Genomic DNA, 23,655 nt, shown 5'->3' with positions numbered 1-23,655 from the left:
TTGTTCTCTTCGATAATCGTTTATTATGAATGGATATTTTTTTCATACACGAAGTTTAACCACTAGAGTGTAATCTCTAATTGGAAGCGCGAAATAAAAAAGAAACATTAAAATTTGCCCCACTTAAAGCCAAGTTAGGAAAAAGGGTAAAACCTATGTATGTATTAGAACCTGAAAGCTCCACCTGTTTTTATCGAAATGCTTCAACAGAAATGACGATGGTACATCCCATTTATTGTGAAGGCACTTAATTTATTTAAAAATAAGGTGCTGTATTTATAACAAAGAAATCACTTTCAAAACTATGACATGACATTTTTCATACATTTTTTTATTTATAGATTTATACCATATTTAAAAAATTGAATGAAGAGCGCTCGAAAGCCAAAAAAGTACACTGTGCCTATTTTATGTAGTGGAGAGGATGAGTAACACTGCTATTTATTAATGCTGACATTGGTGTTGTGATCAGTTAAGAGGTGCTGACAATCTTTGGTGCAACGTCATATGTAGGTATTGCGTTCGGCGACGCGAATATGTTACACGCGACTAGATATTGGAGTTCGAGGAAAAGTTACGTCGCACGTTGAGGGGTAAAACTCGCGGGATATTTGACACTTATAACGTGTCATCATCGTTACCGCTTTTGCCACAATATTCATCTATTTTTATATATGCATGTATGTACATACATATTTACTCAATTTCTCATTTTATAATTTTTGTATTGCTGGCGCTACTGTTTAATTAAATTAGAACACTACACCGCGATCAATTATATTGGTATAACTGAGTGTAGATATAATAACAAGTCAATATAAATATTTCGCATTTCATGCTCCAGCCGCAATGCAGGCGTTTGGTTTATCTTGAAGGAGAATAGAAAGTAAGAAGCTAAAGAAGTTCGTTACGAGCTGTCTGGCGGGCGCATTCTATTTTTTCGACCAGTGAAGATCGCATAAATAAAAACAAAATATTTATAGTTGTGCAACGCGTGCATTTTCGGAAAATTTGTTTTTTTTTTCATTGATGCCGGATTTTTGTGCCAATTTTGCGGGAAAATCAATTTTCATTTTGTTCTTTGCCTGTTCGTATCTGCACCGTTATCTAAAATTTGCTTAACACGAGTTTTCCATTTGTAAATTAAACAGAAACAAACATATGTACATATGTGCATTGATTGTTTTTCTGTTAAAATGTACACGTGATTTCATTACGAGAACGCACATATCTACATTTGTTTAATTAGAGATAGCCAAAAACGCTCAGACGATCTCGCGCCACTGCCTTCACTCGGTCTACATATGTGTTTTTTGAATTGTGAGAATTTTGACAATTGAGTGCATTTTTGGTTCAGAATCTTCTCGCCGCAATTTATTGTTGCTGTCAACATTATAACACGTCATAGTTTGTGCGCCTATTCGCGTGCACGCGTGTATATCCAAAAAGAAAAATAAAATTTCCTAATTAAAAAATGCAAATGAAGCAGAGTTTTTGCCGCAGTATTTTGAATGAGTTTAAATTGAGAAAATTTGGCTTTAAACATAAGAATTTGGATCAGTTCTATCGAACACAGGTAAAGAATATAAAAAACTGTTATATCAGAGCTTACCTACTCAAAAATATAAAGAGGTATTCCAAATACATACCTAACCTACAGTAACAAAAAATAATTGCTTGCGTCCTAAAACAAGGAAAGATCGCAAAAGGCTGATGTGATCGTGAACTTTTTTATTTGCTCTTAGTGTGCATACCGTAATCTATAATATATATACAAACAAACAGTGAATACGGATCTCTATGCCAAAAAATATTTCAAGGCAGGGACCGAAAATAGTAGCTATTTATAATTCAAAAGTTCTCCTATTAGTCGTTTGTACCATTGTGGGCTGACCATACATTTTAGGCATTATTAAAATCATTTGTTGAACCGGCAGAAGATATTAATATACATATTTATATTCTTTGAACTTCTTCCGGCTGCTAAGCAGAGTCGTATTAGGCTTTACGATCAGTGACCATTGTGGATTAGTACAAGTGTGTTGACTTATTTCTAACAGGTACTCGGTTAAGTTAGCACAACGGGAAAATGTGGGTTGTTATTGTTATTTCGGTTGAACAGTTAATAAGGGCTCTGTGCAGCGACGTAAAAGATTTAAACAGTCACAAAAGTGTTGCTATGTTCCATGGCATTCCATTCAGAATAAGTGATTTTCATTAAAAATATAGTTTATTACATGAGGTTACTTCTTTATGTCGAAAAAACATAGAAAACGTATAGTTCCCTAAATTAAATAAAAAATTCCTTGTTGGTCCAAGACTTTCAGAGCATCATATGTTGAGGCGTATTTACATAAACGCTTTGATCGCGTTACTAATACTATGCAACTGTCAACTATTTCTAAAAATTATAATAAGTTATGGATCCAACAGGTATTTTTCGAGGCTATTTCACATACTATGTTGATAATCTGATTCACCATTACCGTACTATTGTGATTTAAACAATGAGCTTCGATCATTGATCGTTAAACTTAATAAGGGCCCAGAATTATCAGCTGGAATTATATTAGCAAAAGTAGTAACGTAGTATCACTCTTGTCAACTACTACAACTTTAGACTGCCTAGAAATGAAGTAAAATCCTTATTGAGCGAAGAAGTTAGATATGTATATTGTAACGAATTTTGGGGATTTCTTGATAATTATGCACCTTCTACTAACGTTCGATTCGTTGAACTGTTGAGTAAATAACTCTAATATTCAGTATGCAAAATGGTCTTTAGACTTTTTTGGGAGTAGTACTTCACAATTATACTTCACAACTACTTAATACCGTGTTTAAATCATACTGATTATTTATTCCTCTGCTTGCGCTGCTTTTATGCTCTCTGCTGCCTCGTTCGCATATTTCTCATGAGGTCTAGACCAGAGTTCCCCAAAATTCAAACTGTGGCTGTGTGAGTAATACTAAAATAATCTCATTGGTAGTGGTTTAGTTGTTGATGAAAAATTAATGAGGTGGGACGTATGCACGCATGTTTGTTAACGCACAAAAAGTATTTCGTAAATATGCCATATAAATACTACTTTATTGCTTGAGTGTAAGGAAAATTTTAAACAAAATAAATTGTTAACATGAAACCATTGAAACATTCTGCGCCTGAGCATTTGTTTGCAAAATATCTTTTCGCAAATAAACAATAGCCTCACCCGACGTTGCTACTCTGCTTGTTCAGCGACAACTAAATACGAATAAAGACGAAAGAGAATAATAATACGTGCGAAGTGGCGCCAATAATTATTCAACTAAATGGGGACCGCTGGTCTAGACTTTTCACGAACATGGAACAGTTGTACCGCATACTTGGTTATTTAGCTATATGCAAGTGTATGTGTGAGTAACAACTTCTGCTCTTAGCTGATGACTACATGTGTGTATGTGATATATGTATCTCTTCACTTTAAGCTGCTGGTTATGTGTGCGGAATATTCTTCGTTGCCTTGTACATAAGCATGACTGCTGCTTGCTTAAAGCGGCAGTTACCCACCGACGTGTGCCGTACGTACGGTCGTTTGTCGTACGAAACACGTTTGACCGAACCCTCAAGCCCGTAGGAATCAATGTATGCGTCTGTGTACATGTACATAACATATTTGTGTGTGTATTGTTTACAGATAAGCTCTGTTGCCATTGACTAGTTTGCATGCATGCTTATGGAAACAGCAACTTTTTCCAATTTAATTTTTGATGTTGTAAAAGGCTGGAATTAATATTAAATAAATATAAATAGATTACATATTTATAATCTGCACTTTTACATAATTATTTCGAATTATTTTAACAATTTTTCAAACTTTAATTAGGTGTTTTTGCATAAAAGTGCAAACGGTCAAAAATTAGCGCACATAAGTTTACTAGGCAACTCTGTCTAGTGAGTGAGCGATCAGCTGATCAGCACGGAAAAAATCAAAATTGTTTTGATTTCTACGTTCCGGGCTACGTGCGTACGGGCATTGCACGTCGGTGAGTTTTCGTTTACATTGCACACTCAGAAGATAGGTCGTGTCAGCTGACACGTTTTTGGCACGTACGTTCGTGAGTAACTGCCGCATTAGTGTGTACATGTACATAAGTGTTGCTGCTTGCTTTTTTGTTGTTGTTATTATTTACTAACAGCATAGTGATGCCAACATTCACCACAATATGTATGCTTTTAGAAATATTCAAAAAGAAGTTGTTCGAAATTTTTATGGAACTTTACATGCGGCTAGCGGCGAGTATGGAAAATTTTTCGATACCTGCTAGCGGTTTTCATAGCATAACTCGGTTCGAAATGAAATTAATTAAAATTTGGGTTTAAGAGTTAACGGGTAAGATAGACCCAAGGGTACCAGGGCCCAAAAAAATAAAGTGCTCCCGTTTCAGTCGAGCTAGTACTAGAGCGAACCAGATTCATTAACATCGAATGAATGTCCATGATATTTTCCTAAATCTTACTGACATGCTTTTACAGTTACCACAAATTTAAAATTGTTTGTGATAATATACAAAATGTGTGTAAACGTCAAGAGTTTTTATTTATTTAAGATTGCCATGAGGTCATACTTTGATCCATTATATAATAAAGCTAGGTGTTCTATGTGGTGACAGCTAATTTTTAAATATCCCATACTAAACGAAAGGGTTATAATGAAGATGTCCTTTTGTGAAACAGTATTCAATTTAGTACTTTTTTGTATCAAAGCACTAGGTACACTTTTTTAAATTTTCCATGAAAATATTTCTTTCATACTTCAAGAGTTCAAGACGATTAAGTTCAAGAAGCCTTTGAAGAAAGGATAGTGATCTATCTTTAAGTGGCCGGAGTTTTATGCAAACTCCGAATTGCATCTGCTATGGCTGCGAATTTTATTTTATTCTATTTGATTTCAATGCAACTTGTCCCACCCGTCTCAAGCTTAAATGAGCTTCTATTTTTTCTTTGTAAAGTATACAAGTTACGTTAAGGCCCAAATTTGATCTTAGTTTCCCATTTAAACATATATACAGACTATTTTATAAAGTTTGTCTGAAGTTTGAAGTGATGTCATCCACATACATAGGCGGTTTGATTTCGTGGTCGCAGCGGTCACTCATAGAAAATAGTAATTTTTTCGTGTAAATTACACACCTTAATTTGATATTTAATTAGCTTCCTATAAAGCGAGTATTCACCTTTAAGTGATGAGATTTCAAAGCTCATATAATTACTATTTAAAAAGAAATTGGGATAAGTTTACAACAACTAAGGCATGACGTGGCTGAAAGCGTTGGTAACACTTCAACCATCGTAGGAGTGCGGGTTCAAATCCCACTCCTGGGAGAAAAGGCTTTGAAGAGATTTACAAAGTATAATCGAAAAGCTGTCGCCTTGTCCGTCCTGATGTCACGTTGTTTAAATTTTTTCCAAAATTATTAAATAAATTTAATTACAAAATTGCTTGTAATACATTTTTCATATATTTCAAAGCAATTAGGGCAATCCCCGCTTAATTCATACAAATAGAAATTATTTTAAGTTTAAGTCAAAGTCGAGGCAGAATGCCTTAAGGGCCAGTTAATGGTGACTTAACCATAACCAGATAAAACAGCTGATCGAACCAACCTTATGAAAATCAATGTAATCGATTAATGGTGCCATACCATAACGCTTAAGCCACAACCATATCATAGCCAACCAATTGGTTTTTGGTTTTTCGCCATATCCATAACCTAAAAATATTTGAGTTTGAGAATTTATTAACTTTTAGAGATTTTACTTATTGTTTTGGATACGTTTTGACTAAGAGACTTATTTTTTGTGGTATATGTTTGTAATTTTTTGCTTTTTTTTCATTTTCATGAAATATTCACGATTTTTAGGTTAAGGCACCAATAATTGATGGTAATTGATACGGATAAGTAAAAATATGGTTATGACTATGACGTTATGACTATGTCAACTTTAACTCGGGCTTTACTCGTCGTATTGTTTCTCATTTTCGTTGTGTTTTTTGGGTCGGATTTTGTTGAGTTTTCACTGCTGCTTCATTGCATTTCATTTACTGATGAAAATTATGAGAATAATAATACTTTAGGCCTTATGTAGCAAAGTTAAAGAGGAAAAACATTACTCTTGTTGATAATATTTAAACTACAAAAGTTTCCAAAGAACATATTAAAATTGAGCCGTCCGAAATAACGAAGATCCACTTCGTTAGATAAGCATAAGTTAAAAATAAATTTTTAAATTTCAGTTTTATTATTTTGCACACAACTGCACGTATCTCTAACTCTAGTACTTATGTACATAATATATATATATAACTAGCTTTACCAGGCGTACGTTGTAACGCCCGAGATAGAATGAATGCTGCGTTATTTTTTCTTTTTTGTTTTCTGATAATTTAATTTATTGTTCTGTAAATTGAATTGAATTTTTGTATGCATATTTGGTGAAATTTTCGTTTAAAACATTTTATTATTGTATCTTATTGTAATGCAAGTGGGTACATAATATTTTTGGTTTTTTCGTTCGGTGCAAAGATAAGCAAATTTTTTGGTTTTCCAACTCTAGAGCAAGCAACATATAGCTGGTCATGGGAAAAGCACGGACTATCTAAATTTAAGCATGCAATAGTAAGCGATTGTCTTTGTGCTTGCAAAAGCAAGGCGTACAGGAAACTGCAAGCGCTTAAAATTCTGTAGGAATGATTGGGATCCGTGGTATGATCACATCTTCACCTTTGCTTTTACGGCTGATGATTGTTGCTTCGATTGCATTCGGCATTAATTTCTAAACGCAAAGTCCATTTGCACAATTTTGGTGGTTTAAATTCCGAAGAAGCATGATTGGTGAGCCAATTTTCAAAGTTGATATATGCGCAGGCATTCCAGGTGGTTCTAAAGAGTTTAGAAATTCAATTGGATAATTCACAATTTTATCTTCATCTGTAACTGTGTCGATCGATTTATATTTCGTCGCTTCACCAGGAAATTGGTTTTTAATGCGATTATTGATTTTGTTAACATGATCATTTTTGAGAGCGAAGATAGTTCGTTCGCATAGCCAAAAAACAAAAACATTTAAATTTAAAATTCTTAATTCTGAAATATGAAAAACTTTCGTCTTGATCGAAGAAACCTACAGCCAAAATTTGGTGATGATTGATGTATGGGAAACACGTTTTCATAGGGAACACACACACAGCATTTAATTTTTATATATATAGATATGTAGATGTAGATAGACTGAAGCTAACAAATTTTTTTAACGGCGGCAGATTACTAAACGTCCAAAAGGCATAACAGCGAAACTCAACAATACAGTCAAACTTTAGGTGTTAAAATAACTTAAGTTTGTATGGCAGCCATAGTTCTGAAAAATCGCATTTGTAGGGAAGGTGCCACGCCCCTTTTTCCCCATTCCACATTTTACTGGAGGTGTTAGGACAACGTCATATAGCTCCTTACCACTTTTCATTATCCTACCATTACTACATCAAGAGATATGCAGTATGATATATTCCATTTGTATTGGAGGTGCCACGCCCCGTTTTCCCAATCCCACATTTTCCTGGTGGTGTTAGGGATTGACCTCATATAACTCCTTACTGAATTTCAATGTTCCGGCATGTATACCTTCAAAGTTATGCAGTAGAGGCAAAGATACCATTTGTATGGGAGGTGCCACGCCTCTTTTATATATCGAAATTATTTTTAGCCTAAAACCTTCCCGTTGATCGAAGGAACCCATAACCAAAATTTGGTGATGATTGAAGTGTGGGAAATACGTTTCAATAGCGAACATACACACATACACAGAATTTGATTTTTATATTCTTACGGCTAAACTGATTTGGGATTTCAAAATCAACTAACCATCATCTCTCCTTCCTGTATCTTTCCTAAAAATTTTATGGCAATCTTTCTATCCGTTCTCGAGTTATGGAGTGACAATCAAAATGTACACTTCTTTTTATATACATATATAGATGTATATATAATATTTTTTTTCAACATAGGTAGGTATTAGGGCTCCTGGTATTTTGGTTAGTCGATTAACCGAATTATTCGAATATGTTATCAGTCGACTACTAAAAGTCAACTACCAGTATTTGAGTAATCAAAACATTCAAGTTATTCGGTTAACCGCCCACAAACATCTGACAGTAAAATTAAAATTTTCTACGTTTTTTATGGATTCTAGATAGAGAAAATACCCATGCTCTCTAAAAAACTATAATATTAACATTCCCTGGAAAAAGTGCTGTGAATATGATTGTTAGTTCTGTGTTCAGTTGGCTAAAAAGAGCTTCGTGACCTTTGTGGCATAACATTTTAAGTTGTTATATATAAATAAACTGTGTTGTTGCAACTACTTTAAAACAAAAGTGCAATAATATTTAATTAGAAAATTAAATGTAATTAACAAAATAATAATCTTGTAATACATGTGATCTACATATACACTAAGAGAAATACCCTAGCTACTCGATAAATTTTTATACTCAGCTGTGTATTGCTCACAGATTATATTAATTTTATTTGCGCAAAGATACGGGATGAATGACTCTAGAAAAATACAAACTTCTATATCCAAATGTTTAGAATGAAAATAAAATAATTTTAAAAATTTTTTAAGTTAAACGGTTTTATTGAAAACAATACTTACATGAAGTAATAATAATACTAAAGGCTAGAAAATAATTAGGTAGGTCCTAGGTAAAAGTCATCACACTCCTCATCAATCTAGGACGTTGATCAGACAATTAAAAAAAAGCGTTGGACGCGTTAAACTTCTATTGATAGTCATAAGTAAGACCAACTGAATCTTAATGAGGTTATGCTACGCCTTACATTTTTAGAAATTTCACACGCCCAACGCTTTTATTTAGTTGTCTGATCAACGCCCTAGATTGATGAGGAGTGTGATGACTAGTACCAAGGACCTACCTAATTATTTTCTATCTTTTAGTATTATTACTACTTAATGTAAGTATTGCTTTCAATAAAACCGTTTAAATTAAAACTTTTTTAATTTATTTTATTATACTGAAATTTCACTAGCAAAATTTGAATTTATGTTAGGTTAGGTTAGGTTAGGGTGGCTGCCCGAGGGCAGCCCGTTGTGATACCACGAAAAACACCGTTACCTTTCCTCTTAGAACCATTTTGAGGATCTGATGAAATCTACCAGGTCCTTGACGTCATGCTCCATAACCTGGCTCAGATTATCAAGAAATGGAGCTCCCAGAAAGCACTGCCGTGCTCCGGTTAGTGCTGGGCAGTTGCAAATGAGGTGAACCACCATTTCCTCCTCCTCATCCTCTTTACAACTCCTACAGCAACGACGATAAGGCGCTCCTAACCTTTCTGCATGCCTACCTACCCGTTAGTGCCCCCACAAGTGTGCAAATTGTATCCCTTCTTAGGTTGTACACGTGAAGGGATATTTTAGGATCCTATTTAGGTCAGGTTTTTTTCGATGTTCGACACCCGGTGTTTGTAGCCATCTTTCGTCGGCTTGACGGTAGATGTGCTCTTTCAGCATTTGCTTGCATGTGGACAGGGGCATACCTAAGCGTTCTTGCCCAGGAAGAACCTGCCTGGTTGTACCCTGCCTAGCGAGTTCATCTGCAATGCAGTTTCCCGCGATATCCCTATGTCCAGGGACCCATGTGAGGTATACACGGTTCTGTTGAGCCATCTCTTGAAGAGATCGGCGAGAGTTTAGTGCTAGTTCAGAATTGAACGAGTGGGAGACAAGATATTTTATGGCAACTTGGCTGTCGCTGAAGATAAAAATTTCTTTGCCGACATTGTATGTCCCTATCCTAGCTGCGGCTTTCATTATGGCTGCAACTTCTGCCTGGAATACACTGCAGTGGTCGGGTAGTCTGAATGAGAGCTGGAGGTCAAGGTCCCTTGAGTATACTCCACCTCCAACTCTACCGTTTAGCTTGGAGCCGTCCGTGTATATGGAAATACTGCTGCCCATAGCATGGCACTTATCCGACTCCGTGCAGGCATCCCTGCTGGGTATGTTTATCTTAAAGTTGGTTTCTGCAACTGTTGTGGTCGTACAGCGATGCGTGCTAGGCGGAAGAAAACTGTATTTGTTTAGTATACTTGAGTGTCCAGTAGCCTTGTTGTTCCAACACGGCAACTCCCTTAGACGCAGGGCTGACGTTGCCGCTGCTCGATTACCAGCTAGATCCAATGGAAAGATGTCAAGCATGACCTGAAGAGGTTCGCTAGGCGTTGTTCTTAGAGCTTATGCTTATCATGCTGGATCTGTGGACTTTACCCAACAAGCTTAGGTTTGACGCCTTGCTCAAGGCTGGCCACCATACGACTACCCCAGACAGCAGTATGGGTCGGATAATCGCGGTGTAAATCCATCTGCATATGTTGGGGGTGAGTCCCCATTTTTGCCAATGGCTCTTTTACACGTATATAATGCAATGTACGCTTTGTTTTGTCTGGTAGGTTTAACGATGGTATTTTGTATCGTTTGGTATATAAGACAAGCTCAACTTCATCGGAATTGACGCTGAGTCTATATCGGGAAGCCCACAGGGAAACCTCTCGCAATGCTACCTGCATCAAGTTGCTGAAAGTTTGAGGGAACTTGCCTCTGTAGACAATCGCTAGGTCATCAGCATATGCCACAACCTTCCCGCTCCCCCAACTAGTATCTCTTAATAGCGAGTTTACCGTTAGGTTCCATAGTAGAGGGGAAAGGACACCACCCTGGATGAAAGACTGATAGGTCTGTAGTCCTTCGGCCCATAATGAGAGGCTTTGCCTGCCTTAGGAATGAATATGACTGTGGCGCTCCTCCATGCACACGGAATATAGTTCAGAGCCAAACAAGCGGTATATATGTGCCGCAGCCAGTTGGCTGATAACTCCAAATAGTAGATAAGTTGAGCGGGGACAATCCCGTCTGGTTCAGCAGCCTTAAAAGGTTTAAAACTTTTAACTGCCCACCTCACCCTCTCCTCAGTGATAGGTATATTCACAGCTTGGGTTGCTGCAGGTATTTCCGGTGCGTTGGTCATATTTCCCGGGGAATGTTTGTACAGGAGCAGCTCTAGGGTTTCCCCTTCTGTGGTGGTCCAGGTACCATTCGGTCTCCGCAGAAAGCTAATAGCTGTTTGCGTCTTACAAAGCACGCACCGTAGCCTTGATGTGTCAACTCCAGTGCAGAAATTTCTCCATGAAGTTCTCTTCGCTTCTCTCAGGACTTTTTTGTAGGTCCTTAGTTTGTCCTTTTATTCTAGCCATTGTGACTCGTTTTCAAGGAATTTGGCTTTGTTAAACTGTTCTCTACAGGATTTACGAAGTAGGTCTAGATCGTGGGACCACCAGTGAAGTTTACGCTTACCGCGTGTTTTTGGCATTGGACAAGCCTGTTCTAAGGCCTTTAAGAATGCCGATGTGAAGGTTTCTACCAGACCCTCTAGCTACTCCGTTGATGAGGGGCTTTGTGGGGGCAGTGCTGGTGGTTCTCTTGCTAACATCTCATTGTGTAGTTCCCAGTTTGTATTACGTGGGTTACGTCTCGCAATGGGCTGATCGACGAAGAACTCTAACATTACTTCAATATACCGGTGGTCTGAGAAGGAATGTTCCTCAAGAACACGCCATTTTTTAACCCACCCAAAAACGCTTTCGCTACAAATAGTGAGGTCAATAACCTCTTTACGGTTTTTAGTAATAAAAGTAGGTTCATTACCTACATTGCAAACTACCAGGTTAGTTGTTAAAGGTAATCAAAAAGTGACTCACCACGAGTGTTTATGTCGGAACTACCCCACTGCACGTGGTGGGCGTTTGCGTCTGTCCCGATAAGCAGATGGCCTTTGCTTGAGTCAGCCAACAGATCCTTTACCGTCCTTTGCGGTGGAGGTTCCTCTGCGTCGTACGGCATATAAACGGAGGCTAGCGTTAATTTGGTGCCTCCGCTTGCCAAGCTGGCCGCTGTAACGTCACCATTGCTATAATTAGGTAAGAGAAATATATTTAGCTCAAATTCTACTAAAATGCAGGTTCTAACTTTACCTTCATCTGCAGCTCGGATGAGCTTAAACCCAATGGCCCCCAATCCGCAAATCCTTGAGTTGTTCACCCAGGGTTCTTGGATAAGGACCACGTCGACGTCGCCTTTAGAAAGGCGACTGATGAGGCCAGCCGAGGCTGCCTTACTTTTGTACAGGTTTATCTGGAGAAACCTCAGCATGGGCTTGCCCAGACTGCCCTGCCTCCATCACCGAGATGTTGTGATCCTCTCCGTCGCTATCCAGCAGAGCATCCTCCATTCACAAATTTCCCACAGCCCCTGCGCAATTTGACGTGGCGGAAACCATGCTTTCGGCGTCGGAGATTTCCGATTCCACTTCGGGTGCCTCAATGTCCGTGTCCAAAGAGGCACTCGAAATGGATGCGCGCTGTGCGTCCCCACGGTATACGTGAATTACGACCTCGCCGAGGCCGTAAAACACTCTTCCTTTGCTCTGTGTAAGGGGCTCGAGAGCTTCCTTATTCACGGCTAACACGACCTGTCTCCTAGGTCCTACAGCGTCCTCGACTTGGATGACACTCCAGTCCTGCGTTGGGAGAGCCGGGTTCATTAGTTGCAGCATCCTGAGAATTCTCACATGTTCTGCTGGAACTGCTGGAACCTATGCCCTGGCCCTTGGCCGAGACGGAATGTCCTTCCAGTCGACGACCTCAATAATCGCCAAGGGATAGACTTGTCCCAGCCTTGCGGCTGCTGCCTTGTACAGCGCAACAGACCTTGCATCCTCGCAAGCGAGTACCTTGATTTGGCCCTGGTACCATCTTTTATCAGAACCTCGCGGCGGACTACCCGGAGACTCCATCAGCACGTCGAGAACGGTGTTACTGATTTCATTCCGGACGTACGGCCACTCGTCTTTAGGGATTGCACCACGGTCATTCCCTCGGTCCAGGATTCCCATAACGATCCGGCCCTTGGCTACATCGGCAAATCTGGGTTTGGCTACTGCGGGATGATTCTGGTGCCCTTTCGGCGGTGGTTTAATATCCTCGTCGGACCTTTGACGCTTGTATGGGGTTGCGCTTTCTACATTTGTTGGCAGAGAACCCCGAAAATTCGGCAGTAGAGCTCGCGCCCTTTCCACCGAATCTCTGGCAGCGTTTCCAGCGGAACGCCCTCATACCTTGACAGGACTTTTGCAGCCCTTTTCTTGTTCTTGTGGAACGATCCCTTGTGGAACTCTTCTTGAGAAGGGTCCGACCCGTAGTTGCCGTTGCGGTCGCAGCCCCGAATGATGTCTTCTTTATTGCTCCTTTCTCCTTTGGCTCAGTGTGACCAGATCGTGGGACCCCTGTCACAGCCGTGGGGAGAACATTCGCCGTACCGGCGTCAGACGGGCGCCCAGCATCAGCAGGCGCGTCAGTGATCGCCGTTGCCAGCGCAACTACCTTCGCCGCCATACTGGTGCTTGCCCCCGTTAGATCACCTAAGACCGTATTGACTGAGGTTGCCCTCTTGTCGTCTATGGGGAGCCGACCCATCGTTTCCAACGCAGTCGCTCCCCCGGTTGAAGTAGCTGTTGCGGCCCTGTTTTCCCTTGGCTGGGAGTGGCCAGGTCCAGAGGCCCCTGCCACATCCGTGGGAAAAATGGTTGCCGCTCCGGCGCCTGGTCGGTGTCCGGCAACAGCAGGCGCGTCAGGGTTCGCCGTTGCCAGCGCAACTCCCTTCGCTATCATACTAGTGCCGACCCCCACCAAGTCGCTCTTCCCTGTAACATTGGTAGCCCTCCCTAGTTCACTAGGCCGTATGGATACCTTTGGTGTTGTCCTTCTCCCTGTGGAGGAGGATGAAGTTTCTTTTTTAATTTGTTTTTTTTATTCATCTTGTTCGTACGACCCCTTGCTAGACGAGGCCAGCTTAGGGTCAACTTATTGAAAACGGGGAACAGTGTCGTCCGCCGCGGCAGAGCCCCTTACCGCGGTAAGATCATTTCTACTCTCTGAGGCGGACCGGTGTCAGAAAGGCTCCGTACAAATACAGCCAGATTAACCTCCCGGCTGCAAACCATCCAATGGACACGGTGCCGCATAACACCCTGGATTGGGAGGGGGCAGATCTTGGTCATCGCCCATCGCAGGACTAGGCCACCGCAGTCATGGAGATCCATATGAACCTGCATCCTACTGGGTGGCATAGTCCTGTGGTCAACGACTAAGCCCTCGCATCGCGGCAAGATGTCTGTCCTTCGCGAGGGTTGAATTTGTGTGCTCCAAAGTTTTTTTTTGTTAGTGAAATTTCATTACAAAAATTCATTTCCCGGTCAGAATACTTTGAATTTATGTGCTCCAAAGTATTTTGATGTCACTTCTACCGGACTGTATATAATATTTGTTCAAAGAGCCAAATCGGACAGACAAGTACGAGGTTTTTGAATATCTCAATTTTTGCGACACCTAGCGTAAATTTTTTTTACTAAAGCGGTTTCTATTTCTGTATGTCAAATATGATTTCCAAATATGAGCCAAATCGGACCACAAATACCATTTTTGTGAATATCTCGATCGTTGCGCTACCTAGCGGCGATTTTTTTCATAGGTCGCTTTCTATTCTTGTATGTATTATGTGTTCCAAATATGAGCCAAATCGGACCACAAATACGGTTTTTGTGAATATCTCGATCCTTGCGCCACCTAGCGGCGATTTTTTTCATAGGTCGCTTTCTATTCTTGTATGTATTATGTATTCCAAATATGGGCGAAATCGGACCACAAATACGAGTTTTGTGAATATCTCGATCCTTGCGCCACCTAGCGGCGATTTTTTCTTATTATTGCATTGTCACCGGGTTCTGAACTATATTCCAAGTTTCAAGCTTGTAGCTTATCGGGAAGTTACTTAAATTTTAATTACAAAATTCGCGCTGGCCGTGCAGCCTGTCAAGTCAACCTAAATAAAACCATTTAAAAAAGCAATGAAATAACTAAATGTAAGCTACAGCTCTGTTAGAAAAAAACAAGTAAGGAAGGCTAAGTTCGGGTGTAACCGAACATTACATACACAGTTGAGAGCTATGGAGACAAAATAAGGGAAAATCAACTCGTAGTAAAATGAACCTAGGGTAACCCTGGAATGTGTTTGTATGACATGGTTCAAATGGAAGGTATTACAGAGTATTTTAAGAGGGAGTGGGCCATAGTTCTATAGATGGACGCCATTTAGGGATATCGCCATAACGGTGGACCAGGGCTGACTCTAGAATTTGTTTGTACGATATGGGTATCAAATGAAAGGTGTTAATGAGTATTTTAAAAGGGAGTGGGCCTTAGTTCTATGGGTGGATGCCTTTTCGAGATATCGCCATAAAGGTGGACCAGGGGTGACTCTAGAATTTGTTTGTACGATATGGGTATCAAATGAAAGGTGTTAATGAGTATTTTAAAAGGGAGTGGGCCTAAGTTCTATAGGTGGACGCTTTTTCGAGATATCGCCATAAAGGTGGACCAGGGGTGACTCTAGAATTTGTTTGTACGATATGGGTATCAAATGAAAGGTGTTAATGAGTATTTTAAAAGGGAGTGGGCCTTAGTTCTATGGGTGGACGCCTTTTCGAGATATCGCCATGAAGGTGGACCAGGGGTGACTCTAGAATTTGTTTGTACGATATGGGTATCAAATGAAAGGTGTTAATGAGTATTTTAAAAGGGAGTGGGCCTAAGTTCTATAGGTGGACGCCTTTTCGAGATATCGCCATAAAGGTGGACCAGGGGTGACTCTAGAATTTGTTTGTACGATATGGGTATCAAATGAAAGGTGTTAATGAGTATTTTAAAAGGGAGGGGGCCTAAGTTCTATAGGTGGACGCCTTTTCGAGATATCGCCATAAATGTGGACCAGGGGTGACTCTATAATTTGTTTGTACGATATGGTGATCAAATGAAAGGTGTTAATTAGTATTTTAAAAGGGAGTGGGCCTTAGTTCTATGGGTGGACGCCTTTTCGAGATATCGATAAAGGTGGACCAGGGGTGACTTTAGAATTTGTTTGTACGATATGGGTATCAAATGAAAGGTGTTAATGAGTATTTTAAAAGGGAGTGGGCCTTAGTTCTATGGGTGGACGCCTTTGCGAGATATCGCCATAAAGGTGGACCAGGGGTGACTCTAGAATTTGTTTTTACGATATGGGTATCAAATGAAAGGTATTAATGAGTATTTTAAAAGGGCGTGGACCTAAGTACTATAGATGGACGCCTTTTCGAGATATCGCCGTAAAGATGGACCAGGGGTGACTCTAGAATGCGTTTGTACGATATGGGTATCAAATGAAAGGTGTTAATGAGCATTTTAAAAGGGAGTAATCCTTAGTTCCATAGGTGGACGCCGTTTCGAGATATCGCCATAAAGGTGGACCAGGGGTGACCCTAGAATTTGTTTGTACGATATGGGTATCAAATGAAAGGTGTTAATGAGTATTTTAAAAGGGAGTGGGCCTAAGTTCTATAGGTGGACGCCTTTTCGAGATATCGCCATAAAGGTGGACCAGGGGTGACTCTAGAATTTGTTTGTACGATATGGGTATCAAATGAAAGGTGTTAATGAGCATTTTAAAAGAGAGTGGGCCTAAGTACTATAGGTGGACGCCTTTTCGAGATATCGCCATAAAGGTGGACCAGGGGTGACTCTAGAATTTGTTTGTACGATATGGGTATCAAATGAAAGGTGTTAATGAGTATTTGAAAAGGGAGTGGGCCTAAGTTCTATAGGTGGACGCCTTTTCGAGATATCGCCATAAAGGTGGACCAGGGGTGACTCTAGAATTTGTTTGTACGATATGTGTATCAAATGAAAGGTGTTAATGAGTATTTTAAAAGGGAATGGGCCTAAGTTCTATAGGTGGACGCGTTTTCGAGATATCGCCATAAAGGTGGACCAGGGGTGACTCTAGAATTTGTTTGTACGATATGGGTATCAAATGAAAGGTGTTAATGAGCATTTTAAAAGGGAGTAATCCTTAGTTCCATAGGTGGACGCCTTTTCGAGATATCGCCATAAAGGTGGACCAGGGGTGACTCTAGAATTTGTTTGTACGATATGGGTATCAAATGAAAGGTGTTAATGAGTATTTTAAAAGGGAGTGGGCCTAAGTTCTATAGGTGGACGCCTTTTCGAGATATCGCCATAAAGGTGGACCAGGGGTGACTCTAGAATTTGTTTGTACGATATGGGTATCAAATGAAAGGTGTTAATGAGTATTTGAAAAGGGAGTGGGCCTAAGTTCTATAGGTGGACGCCTTTTCGAGATATCGCCATAAAGGTGGACCAGGGGTGACTCTAGAATTTGTTTGTACGATATGTGTATCAAATGAAAGGTGTTAATGAGTATTTTAAAAGGGAATGGGCCTAAGTTCTATAGGTGGACGCGTTTTCGAGATATCGCCATAAAGGTGGACCAGGGGTGACTCTAGAATTTTTTTGTACGATATGGGTATCAAATGAAAGGTGTTAATGAGTATTTTAAAAGGGAGTGGGCCTTACTTCTATGGGTGGACGCCTTTTCGAGATATCGCCATAAAGGTGGACCAGGGGTGACTCTAGAATTTGTTTGTACGATATGGGTATCAAATAAAAGGTGTTAATGAGTATTTTAAAAGGGATTGGGCCTAAGTTCTATAGGTGGACGCCTTTTCGAGATATCGCCATAAAGGTGAACCAGGGGTGACTCTAGAATTTGTTTGTACGATATGGGTATCAAATGAAAGGTGTTAATGAGTATTTTAAAAGGGAGGGGGCCTAAGTTCTATAGGTGGACGCCTTTTCGAGATATCGCCATAAATGTGGACCAGCGGTGACTCTAGAATTTGTTTGTACGATATGGTGATCAAATGAAAGGTGTTAATTAGTATTTTAAAAGGGAGTGGGCCTTAGTTCTATGGGTGGACGCCTTTTCGAGATATCGATAAAGGTGGACCAGGGGTGACTTTAGAATTTGTTTGTACGATATGGGTATCAAATGAAAGGTGTTAATGAGTATTTTAAAAGGGAGTGGGCCTTAGTTCTATGGGTGGACGCCTTTGCGAGATATCGCCATAAAGGTGGACCAGGGGTGACTCTAGAATTTGTTTTTACGATATGGGTACCAAATGAAAGGTGTTAATGAGTATTTTAAAAGGGAGTGGGCCTAAGTTCTATAGGTGGACACCTTTTCGAGATATCGCCATAAAGGTGGACCAGGGGTGACTCTAGAATTTGTTTGTACGATATGGGTATCAAATGAAAGGTGTTAATGAGTATTTTAAAAGGGCGTGCGCCTTAGTTCTATGGGTGGACGCCTTTTCGAGATATCGCCATAAAGGTGAACCAGGGGTGACTCTAGAATTGGTTTGTACGATATGGGTATCAAATGAAAGGTGTTAATGAGTATTTTAAAAGGGAGTGGGCCTAAGTTCTATAGGTGGACGCCTTTTCGAGATATCGCCATAAAGGTGGACCAGGGGTGACTCTAGAATTTGTTTGTACGATATGGGTATCAAATGAAAGGTGTTAATAAGTATTTTAAAAGGGAGTGGGCCTAAGTTCTATAGGTGGACGCTTTTTCGAGATATCGCCATAAAGGTGGACCAGGGGTGACTCTAGAATTTGTTTGTACGATATGGGTATCAAATGAAAGGTGTTAATGAGCATTTTAAAAGAGAGTGGGCCTAAGTACTATAGGTGGACGCCTTTTCGAGATATCGCCATAAAGGTGGACCAGGGGTGACTCTAGAATTTGTTTGTACGATATGGGTATCAAATGAAAGGTGTTAATGAGTATTTGAAAAGGGAGTGGGCCTAAGTTCTATAGGTGGACGCCTTTTCGAGATATCGCCATAAAGGTGGACCAGGGGTGACTCTAGAATTTGTTTGTACGATATGTGTATCAAATGAAAGGTGTTAATGAGTATTTTAAAAGGGAATGGGCCTAAGTTCTATAGGTGGACGCGTTTTCGAGATATCGCCATAAAGGTGGACCAGGGGTGACTCTAGAATTTTTTTGTACGATATGGGTATCAAATGAAAGGTGTTAATGAGTATTTTAAAAGGGAGTGGGCCTTACTTCTATGGGTGGACGCCTTTTCGAGATATCGCCATAAAGGTGGACCAGGGGTGACTCTAGAATTTGTTTGTACGATATGGGTATCAAATAAAAGGTGTTAATGAGTATTTTGAAAGGGATTGGGCCTAAGTTCTATAGGTGGACGCCTTTTCAAGATATCGCCATAAAGGTGAACCAGGGGTGACTCTAGAATTTGTTTGTACGATATGGGTATCAAATGAAAGATGTTAATGAGTATTTTAAAAGGGAGTGGGCCTTAGTTCTATGGGTGGACGCCTTTTCGAGATATCGCCATAAAGGTGGACCAGGGGTGACTCTAGAATTTGTTTGAACCATGTGGGTATCAAATGAAAGGTGTTAATGAGTATTTTAAAAGGGAGTGGGCCTAAGTTCTATAGGTGGGCGCCTTTTCGAGATATCGCCATAAAGGTGGACCAGGGGTGACTCTAGAATTTGTTTGTACGATATGGGTATCAAATTAAAGGTATTAATGAGGGTTTTAAAAGGGAGGGGTGGTAGTTGTATATGTGAAGGCGTTTACGAGATACCGACCAAAATGTGGACCAGGGTGACCCAGAACATCATCTGTCGGGTACCGCAAATTTATTTATATATGTAATACCACGAACAGTCATCCTTCCAAGATTCCAAGGGCTTTTGATTTCGCCCTGCAAAACTTTTTCATTTTCTTCTACTTAATATGGTAGGTGTCACACCCATTTTACAAAGATTTTTTCTAAAGTTATATTTTGCGTCAATAGACCAATCCAATTACCAAGTTTCATCCCTTTTTTCGTATTTGGTATATTATTATGGCATCTGTTTCATTTTGAGTAATTTTCGATATCGAAAAATTGGGCGTGGTCATAGTCGGATTTCGGCCATTTTTTACACCAATATAAAGTGAGTTTAGATAAGTACGTGAACTGAGTTTAGTAAAGATATATAGGTTTTTGCTGAAGTTATCGTGTTAACGGCCGAACGGAAGGACAGACGGTGGACTGTGTATAAAAACTGGGCGTGGCTTCAACCGATTTGGCCCTTTTTCACAGAAAACAGTTATCGTCCCAGAATCTAAGCCTCTACCAAATTTCACAAGGATTGGTAATGTTTTGTTCGACATATGGTATTAAAAGTATCCTAGACAAATTAAATGAAAAAGGGCGGAGCCACGCCCATTTTGAAAATTACTTTTATTTTTGTATTTTCTTGCACCATATCATTACTGGAGTTGAATGTTCACATAATTTCATTATATACTGTAAAGATATTAACTTTTCTTTTAAAATTTGACTTTAAAAAAATTTTGTTTCAAAAAGTGGGCGTGGTCGTTCTCCGATTTTGCTAATTTTCATCAAGCATACATATAGTAATAAGAGTAACGTTCCTGCCAAATTTCATCATGATATCTTCAACGACTGCCAAATTACAGCTTGCAAAACTTCTAAATTACCTTCTTTTAAAAGTTTGCGGTGCCACGCCCATTGTCCAAATTTTTACTAGTTTTCTATTCTGCGTCATAAGTTCAACTTACCTACCAAGTTTCATCGCTTTATCCGTATTTGGTAATGAATTATCGCACTTTTTCGATTTTTCGAAATTTTCGATATCGAAAAGGTGGGCGTGGTTATAGTCCGATATCGTTCATTTTAAATAGCGATATGAGATGAGTGCCCAGGCCCCTACATACCAAATTTCACCAAGATACCTCAAAATTTACTCAGTTATCGTGTTAACGGACGGACGGACGGACGGACGGACATGGCTCAATCGAATTTTTTTTCGATACTGATGATTTTGATATATGGAAGTCTATATCTATCTCGATTCCTTTATACCTGTACAACCAACCGTTATCCAATCAAAGTTAATATACTATGTGAGCTCTGCTCAACTGAGTATAATAAACATAGACATTGTTTTTTTTTTTAATGAAAAAACCTTTTTTGTAAAGATTTTGATGTTGCTGGCCTTGAACCCTGGCGTAGCACGCTACCACGTACCACGATGGCCGCCTAGCTCTGCGCTGTAAACTAACAATTATTAATGTCACCATGACAAAGAAACCCGTTAAAATAACAGATTTACGTCAAAATAAGAATAACAGTGACTGTTCAAATTACAGCGATTTCTGTGGCACAGTAGCCATAAGAAAATTAGTGTGCGCAGTGAGCGTATGTTTCTCTTTAAAATTTCCTGGTCCATTTGTAAATATTGACAGTTGTTCACGGTTGAAATGACCAATGAAATCATGTCTTTTAACAGAGAAATCAGTTGGATTGATTGAGAATCTCTCTGTTTATTTGATACCAAAAGTTGTACTGAATGTCTATTGATTCAAGGACAACAAACCCGATTTTTTCATTTCACTACCTTCATTTCTCTCGGGTAACATCAACAAACAAACATCTTTTAAATATATACCGCACTGCACGTCCTCCTCTTTCTTCTTGTTCTGTTCTTCACGTCCAATACTTTTGTTGGATCAAAACTTTATATTCGGGTGTTCCAAACGCTTCGTGGATGTTTTTTTCTTAGCATCTTGCTTAAGCTCGTATAATCTCGTTCTTCTATTTTCGATATGCCAACGTGCAATTTTTGGCAATTCCCTCGATCTTTTCCATCGTACTTTATTTGATTTTGGGTTTTGTCTCTTATGTTTTGAATTTTGTAATGCGGTTTGTGTTATGCACACCAATATTTCTATTTTCTATGAATTTTCTAAACGTATTGTTGTCCATTAGCCTAGCTAGGGCATGCACTTTAGGGATAATGTGTTTAAAACAAGTAATGACGGCCAGCTACAGCTACAGTGGTCCGATTCAGTCGGTTCCGCCAAATGATCAATCGAACACCCAAGTTTATCACTTCACCAAATTTCATTAAGATATTTCAAAAATTTAGCTACAAGTTTGCATTCAAACAGATAGACAGACTAACAGAGGGACGGACGGATATACAGACAGACGAACATGATTAAATGAACTCAGCTCGTCATCCTGATCATTTCGACTTATTGGTGGGTCTATCTCTTCTCCTTAATATCCTTAAAATGTTGAGATTAGTGACAAACTTAATATACCATTCCGTTCTCATGAAAGGTATAAAAAAGCCCACTGTTCGATTTTATAAGTTATCGAAATAGTTTTAAAAAGCAATTCCCGATCATGTTCAAAAAGATAATTGGAGGTGCAAGCTTATCATGGTTAAATTTGCTCCGGGACCACCCTGCCTGTGTCATCGCTGGGAAGCTCTTCAAGGCAGAAATACGGTCGGAGTGTTTGCGAAATCAATGACTTTTCCAAGCTACATTTTTCTGGATTCTTTAGTTAGGGTTAATTGGGTTATCCCACTCAGGATTTTGGCAAAAGAGAAGACTAGTAGGCTTATGATGGATGTTTTTTGGGCACTGCCTTTTTAGCTCTCGATTGTGACGACAGACGTAAATAGTAACTAAGAGACGGTTGAGATTTCATCATTTATGAGTAGTAAAGCTATGAAATCTAGAAATAGCAAGTGGGGTTGTTCCCACAAAGCTTCTACTAATTGCCAATGTGCAAAATTATTTTAAAACATAAACCCCGTTACTTGGGTTCTTCTGTGTGGTTGTTAAACTTACTTACTTACTTAATTGGCGCTTAACCGTTTAAATTCTGGTAACACTGTGGACAAATTCAGTATATTTAGATGTAAGGTATTTATCGACTGACCAGTAAAACTTAATCTCAAGTTTTAAAACGTTGACTTTAACTGTTATTGCTTGTTGCCACAGTAGTATTAATTGGTTGATAATCGTCAATAATAAGGTGCCAAAACTTTTGATAATCACGCGCTAATCACATAGATACGAGGTTGAAAACTTATTACTGTAGGTCCTACACAACAACTACTTGCTGCTTTGCGGCAGCCCTTTTATCTTATCTACTTGTTATTAATAGGTATTTAGTACAACAGTTAGCATCATTATGACACATTATATACAAAAATATATTTGCATCAGGGACTGCAAATAATGGTTATTCGCAAGAACTAAAACAAAAAAAGTCATGTTAATTGTTGTTGTTGGTGTAGCGATAAGGATACTCCCTGAAGGCCTTGGGGAGTTTTATCGATGTTGATGGTCGTTTGCCGGATGCGGATCCGGTACGTTCCGGTGGTACCAAGCCCGACCATTACGGGAATGATTCGTTATGACCACATGCGACCTTTTAGGTCAGAGCACCCTCCCACCCCCTAGATCCATGAGTCAGAGCCTCGGCTGTTAATGAAACAGGGTTCGCCACGAATAGGTGAGGTGGAAAATTGGGTTGGAGCAGCTATATATTGCGCTGGCAACCCCTTTAAAGGGTTGCGCTACACAACCCCTTGAATCTATTTGGTATTTTAGTCGCCTCTTACGACAGGTATACCTGCCGCGGGTATATTCTAACCAACTAACCCGCTGGGGTATCATGTTAATTAATATTGTAAAGTGAATTAATATTGTTCATTTTGGCGAAAATTTTGAACAACAC

General features: G+C 39.6%; 2 protein-coding genes across 3 annotated transcripts in view; both read left to right on the top strand.

The window, feature by feature from the left end:
- The first annotated feature begins 521 nt into the window (after positions 1-521).
- The window catches only part of rost (rolling stone), a 72,541-nt gene continuing 49,407 nt past the window's right edge, over positions 522-23,655 (top strand). Inside the window, exon 1 of one of the 2 annotated variants that reach the window (XM_067765692.1) lies at positions 522-680. In XM_067765692.1, the coding sequence (XP_067621793.1) occupies positions 675-680 (6 nt within the window). In that variant the 5' untranslated portion in view covers positions 522-674. Of the gene's footprint in view, positions 681-1,434; positions 1,577-23,655 lie in introns of those variants that run through there. The other variant, XM_067765691.1, reaches the window with a different exon arrangement.
- The window catches only part of LOC137239890 (protein rolling stone), a 195,700-nt gene continuing 173,489 nt past the window's right edge, over positions 1,445-23,655 (top strand). Inside the window, exon 1 of the mRNA XM_067765672.1 lies at positions 1,445-1,576. The gene's annotated coding sequence lies outside the window, so the exon portion shown is untranslated. The remainder of the gene's footprint in view (positions 1,577-23,655) is intronic.

Source organism: Eurosta solidaginis, chromosome 2 (assembly GCF_040869045.1).
Source record: "Eurosta solidaginis isolate ZX-2024a chromosome 2, ASM4086904v1, whole genome shotgun sequence".
In the NCBI taxonomy this organism is placed as follows: domain Eukaryota; kingdom Metazoa; phylum Arthropoda; class Insecta; order Diptera; family Tephritidae; genus Eurosta; species Eurosta solidaginis.
This window is presented reverse-complemented; position numbering and strand designations above follow the sequence as displayed.